The sequence below is a fragment of the Chaetodon trifascialis genome, chromosome 11, assembly GCF_039877785.1.
Source record: "Chaetodon trifascialis isolate fChaTrf1 chromosome 11, fChaTrf1.hap1, whole genome shotgun sequence".
Classification (NCBI taxonomy): Eukaryota; Metazoa; Chordata; class Actinopteri; order Chaetodontiformes; family Chaetodontidae; genus Chaetodon; species Chaetodon trifascialis.
Window position 1 is genome coordinate 10381374 of NC_092066.1, and position 15496 is coordinate 10396869.

At 39.6% G+C, this 15496-nt stretch overlaps 2 protein-coding genes across 5 annotated transcripts in view; one reads left to right on the plus strand and one right to left on the minus strand.

Moving 5' to 3' along the window:
* The window catches only part of asic1c (acid-sensing (proton-gated) ion channel 1c), an 86630-nt gene extending 83560 nt beyond the window's left edge, over positions 1-3070 (minus strand). Inside the window, exon 1 of one of the 4 annotated variants that reach the window (XM_070974328.1) lies at positions 1503-3070. In XM_070974328.1, the coding sequence (XP_070830429.1) occupies positions 1503-2057 (555 nt within the window). In that variant the 5' untranslated portion in view covers positions 2058-3070. The remainder of the gene's footprint in view (positions 1-1502) is intronic. The other 3 variants (XM_070974326.1, XM_070974330.1, XM_070974327.1) reach the window with 3 other exon arrangements.
* Positions 3071-10088: 7018 nt separating this feature from the next.
* On the plus strand, positions 10089-10527 carry h2bk1 (H2B.K variant histone 1). The gene is made up of 2 exons (XM_070974277.1): positions 10089-10202; positions 10291-10527. Exons 1-2 carry the CDS (start codon positions 10089-10091, stop codon positions 10525-10527), a joined length of 351 nt encoding a protein of 116 aa, XP_070830378.1.
* Positions 10528-15496: the final 4969 nt, after the last annotated feature.

Consider the following 15496-nt stretch of genomic DNA (forward strand, 5'->3'; position numbering starts at 1 on the left):
GCAGTGAGAGTGGACAACACAGGTTGCATGACAGGAAAAAAAAAACATCCAGAGCAATATCTAATTACATTTTAATTGAAGATAAAATACACAGAAATAACAGCAAAAACAGTAACATAATCATACTTGGTTGCTTGATATTTTTCATGACGCTGATTTAACTGTAGCACTAATTTAACCCTTGAAAATATGACTCAGGAAATACATCATTTTACCTCCTTAGCAATATTTTTATTTCTGCAAAAATGCAAAAACTAACTACAAGACTATCATTTACATTACAGCAACATCAGTGTATATTGTAGTGCAGCTGAGGTACTTCGATGGGTTATGATCATTATGAAGACATACTGTCTGACATCACCTAGATCCAGGTCTCTAAGTAATATATTCCATTACTGCTAACCAACACACAAAACTACTGTGGGGCCAAGTTCATGTTAATATGTCTATTTCAAACTACTTTTCAATTTAACCCCCATCGTTAAATGGGCATGTATTATCAGCTATGAGCAATGTCTTTCAATGAATACGGATTCACTGTTAACACAGCAAACCAAAAGTGAACCATTTACCATTTAGTAAATTTCATTCATACTGTGTGGTGAATGAAGAAATCAGCTTGATTGGATACGTAGCCAAATGGAGTAAAGAATCAATCAAAGCACGGAGTATGACTGCTTAGTGCATCATAGCACCTTTTTGTGAATGATCTCTAAAATAATCTTTGTAGAAGTATCAGTTTTGTTTTGACATTTTGAAAAGCACAAAAAAAAAATTACATTTTTTCACTGACTACTAGAATAACAAATCATTTCAAGCAGCACTGGTGAATATTGGAATCATCAGAATAAACAAAGGTAGGAAAATAATGACAACAGACGGCACACTGACCCCCAACCTCATAACAAGGCAATGATTGGTTAAGAACTTATTAAAGCATCTGTCAGATTTGCACAAACAAATGCTTCTGTGCATGCTTAAACCATCCATTTAACCTTAGTACACCTCATGGAAAAAAATGTTTTCCTCAAGATATGAGGATACACAACACCTGCCAAAATAATTTCCCTTTTCTTGAAAGCCAAACTGTCTTCAGTGATCACTAAGCGAGTCAGTAATGGCAAAAAAGGGAAATCTTTGCAGAATTTCACCTCAGGACCTTACCCTTATTACAGATTTAGGCACTATTTGCTCTCAGCACAGCACAAACATCAATTACAGTGCATTACAGTGCACAAGGCAACACCTACAACAACAAGAGTTCTGTAAGTACGACTTTAGAAAGCACAACCACAATCTTCACATTGGACTTTATCATAGTACAAAATACATTAAAGCCTGGCATCTGTTTCATATAAATTGCTCCATTAACATCAAAACTAAGCTCATCTGAACATAAAACAAGGGAGAGTCTGTCAGGTCTGGCAGGAAATGGAACAGTTGACTGTGCAGACTTACAGCATGTTAAGATAAGAGAGCATGCACGCATGAATACTCACTGTGGTGAAGTTGAGCGGGTAGCAATCCTCTCCTCGGAAGGTGCACTGCAGTAGCATGTCATTGATGTCATGACCTGTACGGTTATAGAAATCAGTCATGTTGAACAGTTTGGGCTTGAAGTTCTGGAAGTTTGCCTTATCCTTTAGGGCAGCTAGAACCTCGGGCTCAGCCAAGTGTGGATTGGCTATTTGGTAGTTATTATTGAGGAGGGCCAGGAGCTCCCCCACATGATAGAGGTCATTTCTGGTGATTTTGGAGAAGCGGAACTCATTGAGGTTACAGAATGTAACAGCTGGGAACGTGAGGTTAGTCGCCGCCACCTCATCCAGCTTGGTGACATGAGGGTACTCCAGGTAATATGACACTCGATCCATGCAGACCAGCAACAATAAGCAGAGTGAACCAAGGAAGGAAAGAGTCCAAAGAAACCGACGGAATGTCATGTGCCCATAGGCAAATATGTGACTCATGCCATGTAGAGTGGATATGTTAGCAAAAGCTTGCAGGTTGGAGGGCCTGATGCTCTCAATGCTTTCCTCTGAGCTCCCTTTCATGGTTGCGGAGTGATGTTCAACACTGTCTCCTCAAGAACTTCAGGTTAAAGATTTTGCTTAGCAACAGCAATAGCAGAATCCAACCGGCAGTGTTGGTTCGGCACACTGCTTCTTTATTTCCACAAGAAGTGGTAATGGTCTCAATAAATAGCTACCTTAAAACGGTTGTCAGTCTCTGTAACAGTTTTCTTTTCATCACAAGTCACCTTCCAGTGGTTGTCAGCTGTTGTTGTAGTCCCAGGTCCCCCCTTTTCTTTCAGGCTGCTATTTTATTATCTCCAAAGCTGTCTCTCTCTCTCCCTGCTCAGCTGTCCTTTGTAGCGGCACCAAACACAATGACAGCTCCAGAAACACCCACTTCTACCAAAACGCAATGCCTCCTGATTCCTGAGTGGTGTGAAAAGGGACAAGAATACAAGGGACAAGAAAAGAGAGAAGAACAGAGAAAATAGCGGACGTAAGGATAGAGGCGAGAGATGAGTGGGGGGGGGGCTGCAATGAAAAGGGCTAGCGTTTGGAGAGAGGTGCTAAGCCTCAGCAGTCAATGGGACCCTTCCTCCTCTAATCGGAGAGAATGCCTCTACATCGCTGTGATAATGGGATGCAATGGTTTTGTGAATGGAGGTAATAAAGAGAGAAATGGCTCACTGGTCCCTCGCTGCCACCTTCCTTTTTCTCTCGTGTCTCTTTTGCTCTTCTCTTTTCTTCCAGAGATGAAAATGAGGGGGTCAAAGACCTCCGACCAGCCCACCACTGTGGTTGACAACCGGCGTTCACAGCTTCCACGGGTTCCACTTCCTTATTTGCACAGATCCTCAGTTAATAGGGAAGACCACCTCTTGATGCTTTATGGTCACCCCCCAACGGCATAACCACTAAAGCCGCTTCGAGACCTCCAGCTTTAGTCCTGTTAACATACAGATTTATATTCTGCCGTGTGGAGCCTTTCACTCTCTTTTTCGCTTCCTCTCGCTCTCTCCCACCACTCCCCCATTTCTCTCTCCCTCTCTCTCTCTCTCTCTCTCTCTCTCTCTCAGTCTCCCTCTCTCTCCCTCTCTCTCCCTCTTCCTCTTTAGTAGTCAGGATCCATCCCACTGCTGAATGGCTGCTTTGCCTGTGTGTCTGTGCTCACAGGGGAAGTCTCTCAATCTGGACACCACCTTCACCGTGTTATTATTTTCTAATCTGTTCCAACAGCCTCCACCAACATGTTTGCTTGCATACAAGAATGCTACAGGTTGCATGTTTATTGCACTGACATACATAATGGAGTTCATAATAATGGAGTTCCAGTACCTTTTCATAACAATGTTAACAAGTAAAGCAGGCAGATATATGACCAAACCACATGGTGAAATGTTTTCTTGATTATATATATATGATTCATTACTGATCTAAGTTAATTGTGTATTGTCTTCCTTTGTGACAGCATGGGTAAAATATTTTCATTTTTTTGTCATTCAAAGCGATGGCCTAATCCCAAAAGCATTTCACATTCCGGCAATGGCAGTCCTAAGATATGGTTCGCTGTGTATGACTACATGAGAAATTCAGGCTTGGCAAGTAATGGAGTTGGTTATTTCATTGGGGTTAAAATGTCAGCACACCATTCTGGGAAACCTTTCATTTCTCCAAGGACCAAACAAGATTATCACTCATAGGTTACCCTGGGATGTCTTATTATCATAACAATAGGTGAACTGCCAAGGATATGACCACAGCTCTTGAGGATTAAATCAATATTCTACCCTAGTAACCAAGCACAGGGACCATAGCAACCATTACCCCCAACACTACAGAGGCATGCAATTCAGATAAAACTACGCAAACCATTTCATCCGTTAACTCCGAAATGCAGTGTCAACCATACACTGTCACAGCTGAGATGCAATTTAAAAAATGCTCACAGAAAGAAATGCAACAAGATGCCTGAAGTGATGGACTATCACAGTCCTTTTAGCTGACAGGGAATGCTAAGACTGAAGATTAGGTCTGCCAGAACAATATCTGAGGTACTGCAATTTGCAGACTACAAGACGGCAGCCTTTTTTCTGTCCTTCTACCCAAAAGTATTACGAACGAAAATCAAAACAGAATAGAGCCACTTTCAAAAACTCATAACATCATGACACTTTAAATATATCAGATACTATTCCTTCTCAAAATGTCACTGACTTGATGATGAAGATATTTGAATTTACAAGTAGTTGACGCCTGACTCAAGGCTAGCTAATCCTCTCTTATGCTTTCAAACGTATAAAATTCAAACGCAGTCCTTTGCATTCACAGTCATGACTTATACTGAATGAATGATGTTCGAAAAGACACTTAACAGTGACGGGTGATACTGTGCCCATTTAACATATGAGACCTTCACAGTATTTTAATATGTCGTCATTCACAAACAGTGCTGAATAAGTCAATGCTGCACTGACGAAGTAAAAACCCCCCAATAAGGAGGGACATTTGAGTTGGTGTCAGAAACACAAATCAACTAAGGATTTGGCTGAATGGATATGGTACTTTCCAGATACTATTCTAAAGTGAGAATAAAGTGCACCCATAAATCACGGAGCATATAGGGAAGACTAGAACATGTATACTGTTGCGGTGTTTGCTGAAAAAATACTAGAAAATCAAGCCGTAAATAAGCCATCAGGAACAACTGCGTATAAGTATTATTAGTAGTAGTACTGGACCAGTTTGTGGAGTGTGGTAGATGTGTATTGAGCTGACTATAATCTGACTCAATGTGTCCATGATATTAAGTATCCCATCAGAACTGAATTTACCTTTTAGAAAAAAATGAAAATGAAAATGAAATCCTGTGAACTCAGTGATGATATTACATACATGGCTTCACAGTAAATGAAGAATGATTAATAATAAAACCTGAATAAAAAGTAGATCAATATCTGGGTATAGTCATTTTTGCCATCACTGCTGTATAAATCCGCATTTGACATTCAATTTCCATAATCAGTAATAGAATGCAAATACTCTCACTGCAGTTATTTGCATTCTCTGTACATTTGGGTAACAATGTCCTGTGTAAAGATTAGCAAACTGAAATTCCAAATTCATACTGGCAGGCATGCCTGTTGTTGCAGATTGCAGGATGAAAGTGGTGGACTTTTCAACAGTAATTGGCTTTCAAGTGGATGGTAGAATGCACAGTATAATGCAGGGAATATTAATGAGGAGAGGCAATATTTGTGGCACTGCTAAGCACTTTACTCTCTTTTTTGAGGGCCTTTGAATTTGACTTTTAACTATCAAGTGATGTTTTGAAAAATTCCAGGCCTAAAACACCTCTGGCTCACAGACTAGTGGTTAGTCTGTTCCTTCACAACTGACACAATGTCATAACTGCATATATTAATGAGTGCAGAATGTCTGTAAAAGCAGCTTAGCATTGTAAAGAATGAAGCAATAAACCATATAGGCTGGTCAAGTGAGGTGCTTTTTCTATATAAAAAAAAAAAAAAACACAATTCACAGTGTGTTTTATATGTGAGCCTGTCTAACACATCACTAAATATAATTCAGCCCTCAATAATCTCTGCTCTTTCATGTTCCTATATCAACACATCCTCATACCTAATTGACTGCATAGGTTGGTTGCCCATAACTCCCAGAGCTACCCATATCACCGCTGTAGAGTACAAGCGACAGGCGTGCCTGAACTTAATCCTACCGAGCGTTTATCCTCACATGGTTAATGTTGCAAAACGGTCACAGTTTCCTTAGGTTTGGGCACCAAAACTATTTGGTCAGGTTTAGGCAACAAAACTAGTTGGTTAGGTTTAGGAAAAGATAATAGGTTGACATAAGAACATTGCAATAAGGTATGCAGCATAATTTAAACACGTTATGGAAGTTAAAATAGGTCAACACTGACTTTTGGTTTCACACAGGACACCAACAGCGCTTTCCTGGGTGAAAGTCCAGTGTTTGCCTGACCCATCCATCCAATCTGTCTTACTCCATATGTGGACTTCCTTGCTCTTTACACATCACCTGATTTCCTCCTTTGTTCCTAACATAATTACCACGGCCACTAGATGTCACTGCCTAACAAGAATCATAGATACAGCTCATACCTTACTTGCACAGACAACCTATACGGCTGTTTTTCTTGCAAGGACAGGCTGCTATATATTTGATCATACTTTCTGTAAATGCTATGTAGTTTATATGTGTTGTGTAATCCACAGAAGCTTTAACTGGGAGAATGCACATTAACATGTTTTAGCATTGCCAGAAAATATGAATGTACTCAAGAGCTGCTGTATGATACATTAACTGAAAGCAAGATTTTTGATAACTGAAAGACAGAAATGCTTTTTTCTTATCAGTTTTAATCTGACTTGTTTCTCAACAAGATTGATATGGTTTAGGTGGGTTTATAATGCAGTCATAAACAATGTGATTCATAGTGCTGGCCTGCTGTGCTGTACATCTGCTGTCACCCATGATGTGTTGCAAAAGCCTTGGCCAAATACTCTCGAGGAAGGTTTAACCTGACAAGTGAACATCTTAATATAGTGAAAACAGCACAGCAGCACTGTTGCCACTCACACTATGTGGACCTAAATAATGTTGGATATCAAGTAAACCGCCCCGATATGATGGCTAAAAGGAGCAATTATGGTAAGTCATTCTTTGTGACGCCCAAATTATGCAGATTTGGCAAGCACCTCAGAGGACAAACTGGCCTACTGGGAAGTGAACCCTGCACTTAAGCAGTCGACATTTAAAAGCGCATACATCATGAAGTTAAAGAAGGAGCAGCAGAGATGCAACAGTGCACTGAACAGAGCAGTGCCAGTAAAACGATGCAGAGGCACAACTTGAACCACAGATTAGACTGAAAGTGCAATCCTTTGCAACTATTGTAGCCTCTCAGCACTTTGTTTTACTATCTCCAATGATCAGCAGCACACACAAACACATACATTGCAACTAAAACAAAGTCAATGATCGGAACTGTCTGAGTTTAAATGCAAACACTTCAACCCAAACCTCCAGTCTGCAGTAGTTCAGATGTGTGTAGCCCGTATTAGACAACAAATACTTTGTTTGCAGTGGTAGCTACATCACAAAACAATGTCAGGGACATTGTTTCACCTTTTTCATCTGTAAGTGTATCACTTTTATCTTTTATTGTTCCGATATATGCTAAATGCTGTTTTGCTATGTTCATACAATAATGCCAAACAAAATTCTAAAGCTCTAGCATCTGCTTGAGTGTGGATATATTCACAGAAACACAAACTGGTATTGTACACAAGACTGAAACAACTTGTGCATTTGGCAGCTTCCGAGTAATCACTGTAGGTATTGAGATAAGCTTTGTTCTATTAAGCTACAAACCCCGCAGAAAAAAAATAAAATAAAACAAACACTCAACGTAGCCTTGAGCAATATGTAGATATGAAAGGCTGCAATAAACAGAAGGGGCAACATTTTTCTTTTGGTGACTATTAGACAGACATAGCGGGCTAGCAGATGTGCACACAAACTCACCTTTTTTCCATCTTCTCTTCACAGATGAAACAAATAAACAGCTGAAATCTGCCAGACAACAGAGAAAAAGATGGCCTTCACAATACAGACAACCAATGGCTGCTATTCAACGTGTGTGGCAGTTGCTGCAAATGACCTTGCATAAATGCTGTCTGAGATAAGGGCCTATTCATATGTAATCTACTGCTCTATATCTGCTGTGCGCTTGTGGAGAACAAAACTGAGAGGGGAAGAAAAAGTCAAAGGCCTTAGACGCAGGAATCTCAATGTACTATGAAGAGATTTGGCAGTAATTGCAAACTGAAATAGTAAGACTAATGTGTCATTCATCAACACAAATGGACTCATTTCTTATAGAAAAAGAAATAAAGGAAGCTGTCTCACATAACAGAGGGTCAGGGAAGTTTTACAGCAACAAAATTTCATGCTACACCAAAAGACAAGATTCTACTCTACTGCTAAGTGAAATGTGACACATATAGTTTTTAAGACATAACTGCAAATTGCTAATGTTTTAAATAATGAGACCAGAGCTATTTAAAACCAAAAAAGACAAGACGAGATGATGAAGCTGTTATTGCCAAGCTTCACTACTTATTAGAGCTTGCAGGTGTTTCCTTTCGCACTTCTGTCAATTTACTTCAACCTACAACCAAAATAGCCTACCTTATAGAAAGCGATGCTGCAGTCACTTGCTCACATTCACTGCTTACCTGTTATAAGGCTATTCATGATATGGATGCATCTAAAAATTGAATAGAACCTCAGCAGCATGTTTAAAGCTAATACAAGCGTGCCAAGCGTTGGTACGATAGGAATGAATGAGCCTGACAAACTGCTTTCCCGTTTAGAGAGATGTTTTAGATGATGAAAGGTATAATTTGTGTTCCGGTCCTTCAAGTGCCTTGGATCTCATCAATCAAACAGACATGCTATGACATACAATATACACAAATGACAGAGACACATTACACAAGATGGATACATCTTTGAATTGTGTTACTGGCTTATACGTTAACTGGTCTGTCAGCGTTAGGAAGTTGATCATTATAAATAGGGGACAATGTTCAACTGAAACCAGAAACATGGCCAAATAGTCAGTCAGTCAGTAGATGCTGTCATGTTTTCTAATCAAATCTGGATGCAGTTCGTCCTCCAATGTGCGGTTATACTGAAAGACTCTAACAATCATACACCGAGGGCCAATTTAGATGTCAAATCTTTCATTCTGAATAAAACAAGGATAACTAATGAAGAAAATACAGGCCTGGAGCAGAAACATCTTTACCCCAATTATCAGCATGAACTTCTTCCATTTATCAGAATGTTCCACACATAAAAGTGTCCAGAATCATCACAAGCTTAGCGATGTAAACACACCATTACTAAACAAACAAATAGCCCCATTACCACAATCAGACACCACAGTAACACCAACTAAAACTGAAATTCATTATGTGTACAGGATCAAGAGGGCAGACACACCCACTAGGGGGCCTTAAAGATGTGTTACTTTGCACTTACTGATGCTGTAGATATTGCTGAAGATATTGCAAACTGGCTATAAAGTATGTGAATTTTCCGAGTATCTTAATGTGATGAAAGGATATGTTGAGGATACGCCTAAGTTATAATTTGCCAAGTAAATCAAAAACCAATCATTAGCACAAAGCTGGAACACTCCTAGGCCTTTGCAATTAGTGCCAATTAGCAATTTGTTTAGATACAAAATAATTTATGCACAAAGTAGCAAAAGACATTCTCAATTAAAATGATAGTGGCTTTCCACAACACTCCACTATATTACAAAGCTTCAAGATTAAACATTAATTGTGCAAATTCCCAAACATATCTGCATTTTTTTCAGGCTGACACATTAAATAAAGACAAAATGACCCTGGGCTTTGCAAGGCTGGGGCTCTCGGGAAAGTGCCTGTTTTAATCCAGCCTTGCATATAACAGCATACATTTTTAATAAGCATAGTCTTAGTGTCTGTTGACCTCTCTGAAAATAACGCAGGCATGCATGTAAATCAAGCTTACTTAAACACTGATTGTGACTACAAATGCTGCTCATCAGTGTTTTCCTGGAAATTTTATGGCCTCTAAATATACACTAGGTCTAACAAGGTTTGTGAATGACAAGCTTCTTGGAAGATTGCAATGAATTAGTGGAATCTACCACAGGTATTGTACCCCACTAATGAGGATTCGTGCCGCTTATAAACTGATGCAAGTTTGCCACCTAGTGGACGCCGTCAAGATGTGGAATTGTGTGGTATAACGCCAACTCCATTTATCATGCCAGGCAAGACTGCAATACAACAACAAATCTACCCTCCAAAAGCAAAACAGGTGAGCTAAATCAGTCTAATGAAGCCACGCTACATAAACAGCTGCCCGTGAACCAGACACCTGGGATCACTTGTCCTAAACCACTTGACACAGTATCTAACGAACTTAACATTGGCGAAGTTCACCTATTTGACAGTTTAAAAAAAAATGAGTAATGACATATCTCGAAAGAAGGGGAAGAGCTCGAGTGAGAAAAAGGCGAAGAGAAAGTCTAGAAGAAGAGAGACTTACGCGATGTACATCTATAAAGTTTTGAAACAGGTGGGTGAAGAAAATCAAGCCGAAGTTTAAACTGCTTCGGTTTTCCTGTCTAAACGAACTAACAGCAATTTCCCTCCTGCTCTCAAAGGTTCACCCGGACACGGGGATTTCAAGCAAAGCCATGAGCATCATGAACTCCTTCGTGAATGACCTGTTTGAGAGGATTGCCACAGAGGCGTCCCGGCTGGCTCTGTACAATAAGCGCTCCACCATCACCAGCAGAGAAGTGCAGACTGCGGTGAGGCTGCTGCTGCCCGGGGAGCTGGCCAAGCACGCCGTGTCCGAGGGCACCAAAGCGGTCACAAAGTACACCAGCTCCAAATGAAGCCTTCCACGCACTAAAAGTTCTTATGACAAGGATTTCAACCCTGTGCATCAGTGGATTTGTAAACCGGATGATTTACATAACACACAAAAAGCTTATTTTTATTTTTTTAAACGCCTCTTCTGAAAAGCAGCAACATGTCGGCATTAGCCACTAGATGGGGTACTTTCACTTTTTATATTACAGGCGTATTTACTCAGAGTATTGAGTGTCTTTGATAAACAGCCCTATGAGGAGATATGGCTGCATACAAGATTACTATCAGCTGTACCTTGTTTCTGTTTGAAATGTCGTTTTGTACTTTACAGCTACAAATGTTCCTACTTACAGATGCACTATAGAACTGTTACTTAAAATTAACTGCACAATAAACCAGGAGTATGTTGCTTCATGTATCCTTAATATTTTCATTTGCTCATTACATATCTAGCTCTCAGGTTATGCTGGTCTTCACGTTCTTTTAACTCTTAGCATAATTTAACTGAGCCCACTCTGCCAACATAACAGAGGACAACGCTGTAGAAGAGCTGAAACGCTAGTCAATACATATTTTATAGTCCTATAAAATATTGATCACAATATACCAGAGATGAAAAATCACATTTCTTAATTCAGAAAAGTTCGACTTCCAACTGGTTTGTTAAGAATCATAATGCAATCTTCAGTCCAAAAGCAACACAAATTTGACAACACATATAAGGATACACAAAGCACACATAGATCCATACCAGTATCGAATTAAGCAGGTGACTACAACGTTAACTGTTAACAAACCAGAGCTAGCATAAAGCAAAACTAAGCTATTGCCAGTCAGCTAATCCGTTCTCGATATTAGTATTTTATCCCTTGAACGTAACATTACTTCACTGCAATGATTAAAAGACTTCTTAAATGCGATGGAAAAGACGCTTAATTGATGCGACCACAAGTTTTTAGCTAGTACTCGGTGGCCACACCTAGCTAGCTAGCTAGCGTATTAGCAAAAACTGACCTTTTTGAACAGGTACTCCAACTAGCGTACGTTGTGGTCATAGCAGCAGCGATGATGATACGCAAAGCTAACTTAATCGTTTGTGTGTTGACACGGTAAAACTTCACACGAATAGTGTCATTTGACAACAATTGCCAGTGTTTCGAAAATATCTCTGCGTTTCTCAAAGTCTCTGTCCAGCTCTGACAAAACAAACATCCCGCCTGTAACAAGTATTTTTAAACCTGTTTCCAAAGTTGAAGATAGCGAAACAAAGATGGTAACCGGAAGTGACGTTTCTTGCTCGTTCGCTAGGCCGCAACAAAACTCAGTTGAACAGGATGTATGTTATATTATCATATGGAGGAAAATGTGAATCATTTTTAAGATGAAAATAACATTGATATTGATATCAACTGATGATAACACCCTCATTCTGGTAATGTGTTTTACAAAATGAGAAAAAAAAAGAGAGTATTTATAACAAAACAGCCACATCAACCAAATATAAAAAATAAGCTGAGGAAAAATGGTCAAAGATCACAGTCACAAAATATTTTTGTGCCAGCTGCTAGAAGTGTTATGAAACAGTTTTTCAAAGTTTGTTTTTGATGTTTGAGGAAAAATTGGTGCGTAGCTCTGACTCAGTTGTTATCATTGTTTATCTGACATGTAAAGACACCATGAATACATGCAAGGTACAAACTGTTTACTAATCATTATATTTCAAAATACCACAATGCTTCAATTTAAAAGTAGTCTTTTTCACCCCTGATGGATTCATCCAAACCCCAGCAAGATACATGATTCATTTAGGTTTAAAAGGGGACATATTTATAAACTGACAGAGGAAAGAATGCAACATTGTATTCCTGTTATGTATTCTAATCAGGTGTTAAAAGACGACACTGTCAACTGAATAGTACTTGATTACAGGATAATCACACTAGCGTTTGCACCAGTCCAATCTGCATAAAATGGAGGAACTGATAAAGGTCTCTCTAATTAGGATGGTGTTTACATCAGGCTTTACATACACCTATTAGGCGACCCTTGTCAACATCCTACAAAGCCGGGCTCGCTGTGATAATGCACTTGGATGTGACTGCCACCACTGACTGTTATTGTTGAGATACCCATTTTACATGTTTCCCGGTATACTTGGTAATGATATGAAATCTACAGATGTTATTATGAGGGTGATACAGCCTCTGATGGCAGTGACTTTGCTCATGATTATCATAGCCATTTAGGTTTTGTATCTTGCACACTTCCCCATATCCCCTCTCATGCCCATGCCAAGCGGTAGTCATCGCTGTCTCCTTTAGGCCGACTGCTATGAACACATTATGGATGGGTGCATTAGTGAGTGATGCAGAGCACGGGCTGGCTTGCCTTGTTTTCATGTGAGAGTGCATCATTAGAAAATGTTCCACTTGGCAGGGAAGCGCGTATTAACTGCAACCGCAATGAAATGAGGTTGTGATAGATGGTTAAAGTTATACGGGACTATTACACTGAAATATGAACCTCTCAATTGTCATGATGAAACAGAGGGCTATTTGCGTGGTGATCAGTGCATTGAGAGACAATTGGAATCTGCAAAGACCGATACAATACATTATAGGTAGTGGGCTCAGAGCTGAAAGAGTACAGAAAAAGTAATCATGCTTCCACAGAATAGTTTGAGGCTACTGTTCAATTCAAGGCTCTATAAATTCATTTATGTTCTCCACCAACATCTCAAGCATCATGATGAGACCTGGAGGAGATTTGCAAAGGGAGCACCTTGTCTGAGCCCTGTTGTCGACTCTGATGAGCTGTATATATATCAAAGTAAACCAGTGTTGATTGGCTATCAAAGGTGATTTAATGGCATCAACGGCTTAAAGAAGACTGTGTCTACCTTAACGTGTCCGTATGGAACTGTCAGAGTCAATATGATATTAAAACAATTAGAATATGCAAAGACTTAAATCAAAACCGTGCACTAATGCAGCAACTAGCTTCCCATTAGATAATGTCGCTATTCAATTAAGCATGCTCATTACATCTTATCATGTTTCCATGGTGACCCTCCAATTAGTCTCCCATTGGATACAAATTTCAGATCTTATTTCTCTTTAACTCCTGAGATGTGAACATGAAACATGAAAATTGCATATGAATTGCCCTCTTTCTAGCACAGAATTGTCCATATACCAGACATGCTGTGGATTCCTCTGATAGGAATGACAATAAGTAAGACATAAATCATTAAAATAAGAAACACCTGACGGATAATTGGGTGCTCTGATATTATGGTGACGCGCTCTCTAAACTTAGACTTTCTTTGGGTGCACTGACTCTGTCTTAAACTAACAACAGATCCAATTGCAAACCCATTAGCATTTAATATTACTGTAATTACTGTGTACATTTCATTATGTTCTCAGTATATTAAATGACTGCTCAGTGTGGAGGGAGGGCTATAGTTTAATCTCTTTCTGTATTACTGTGTGCCACAGTACTCAAAACAGCATTAAGAGGCACATAATCAGAGGGAACTAATTGCCTATGATTGCATAAATGAAGTGCCTCACTCTCATCAGGGCTGCTGCTGATGTCCAGCCTCTTACTGCCTTGGGAGAGGAAGGTGGTTGACCACAATGCAGAAAACCTTGGAAGGCAGCTACTGGTGGGTAATGTGAGGAAACCAAAGATTTAATATGTCCACGGGGGGCTGTGAGGGCAGCGGGTGTTACTACTGCTGATGGGTTTTTTTTGTTGCCATCAGAGTTGCCTCCGCTTCACAGAGAGAGGGGAAAAAAAGAAACATGAATGCCCACCATTTGAGAAATGAATTTATCGAAGTCGCTGTCTTTTTCCCCATTAGTAAGTGTTTAGTTCAGCGTTTTAAATAATTGCGTTACCAGGAATGATATTTAAAATACATTTGGGAGTCAATGAGGCGGGAAAGTGCCTACATGTTTTGCTGATGACACCCGGGCCATTTGGAAGACATCAAAGTAGAGAGGAGGTAGCCCAGATGCATATTATAAACTCATTATGTATATCATTTAAAAGGATGTACTCCAGCCGCAAAAACAATATTCCTAGTCTCTCTCTGGTAATGTGTGTTTTCAAAGTTGAAACTCTTACTCGCCTTCAGTTTAATGTGGCATCTATTACCAAACTGTAACATAAAATAAATGACCTTGATTTCCATACCAGAACAGTCGTTAAGGTATAGATGAGATGCAGCGATGCTTCTGTCTTCAAATGGGAAAGAAGGTAAAACCTCCCCACGAATATGTTGTATTTCTCCACCTGTGGTGCCAACCTTGTTTTCTGCAGAGCTTACATGCACCTTGATAGACTCCAACACAGAGGTGGATAAACAGACATTAAAATATGTGCCATTTAAATACATTGTGTACCAAATACAGCAAATTTTAATCCATGGAGATATCAGAGCACATGACAGCTTCAGGTAAGTCTCAAAGGTAATTCTGAGCTAACTTTGCCAGCCATGAAAACCTGTTCCTGGTGTCTTGAGAGTTAAAAGATGAGATCAGTTTTGCTACTGGGTAGAATTTCTACCAGCTCTGGAAAATGGTGGTCCATCAGTCAAAAGAGATGTTTGTCAGAAGCTTAGCGAGTAGGCTTAAGAGGCTTAATTATGCGCCGTCCCTCCACCATCAGAACACTGCACGTGGGGCAGAGTGACACAGCGGTTGCCAGTCATTCAGGCTAATGTTCTAATGGAGGGAGCCATGTGCATACATAAAACCCATTAAGGCTCTTGAAAAAAAAAAAAAAAAAAAAAAATCTGAGCACAGCAGCTCACAAATAGGCCATTCTTATTTGCTCTTATTTTAAATATAAAATTTAAGACAAAATTTGACCTTAAAAGTTGGCTAAATGTTTAAGATTGCATTTGAGCTAATTGTATGAGCCGAACAGTGAAAGCCCTGCTGAGAATGATAAAGGTTTATAATCCAATAACTTGACCCTTCA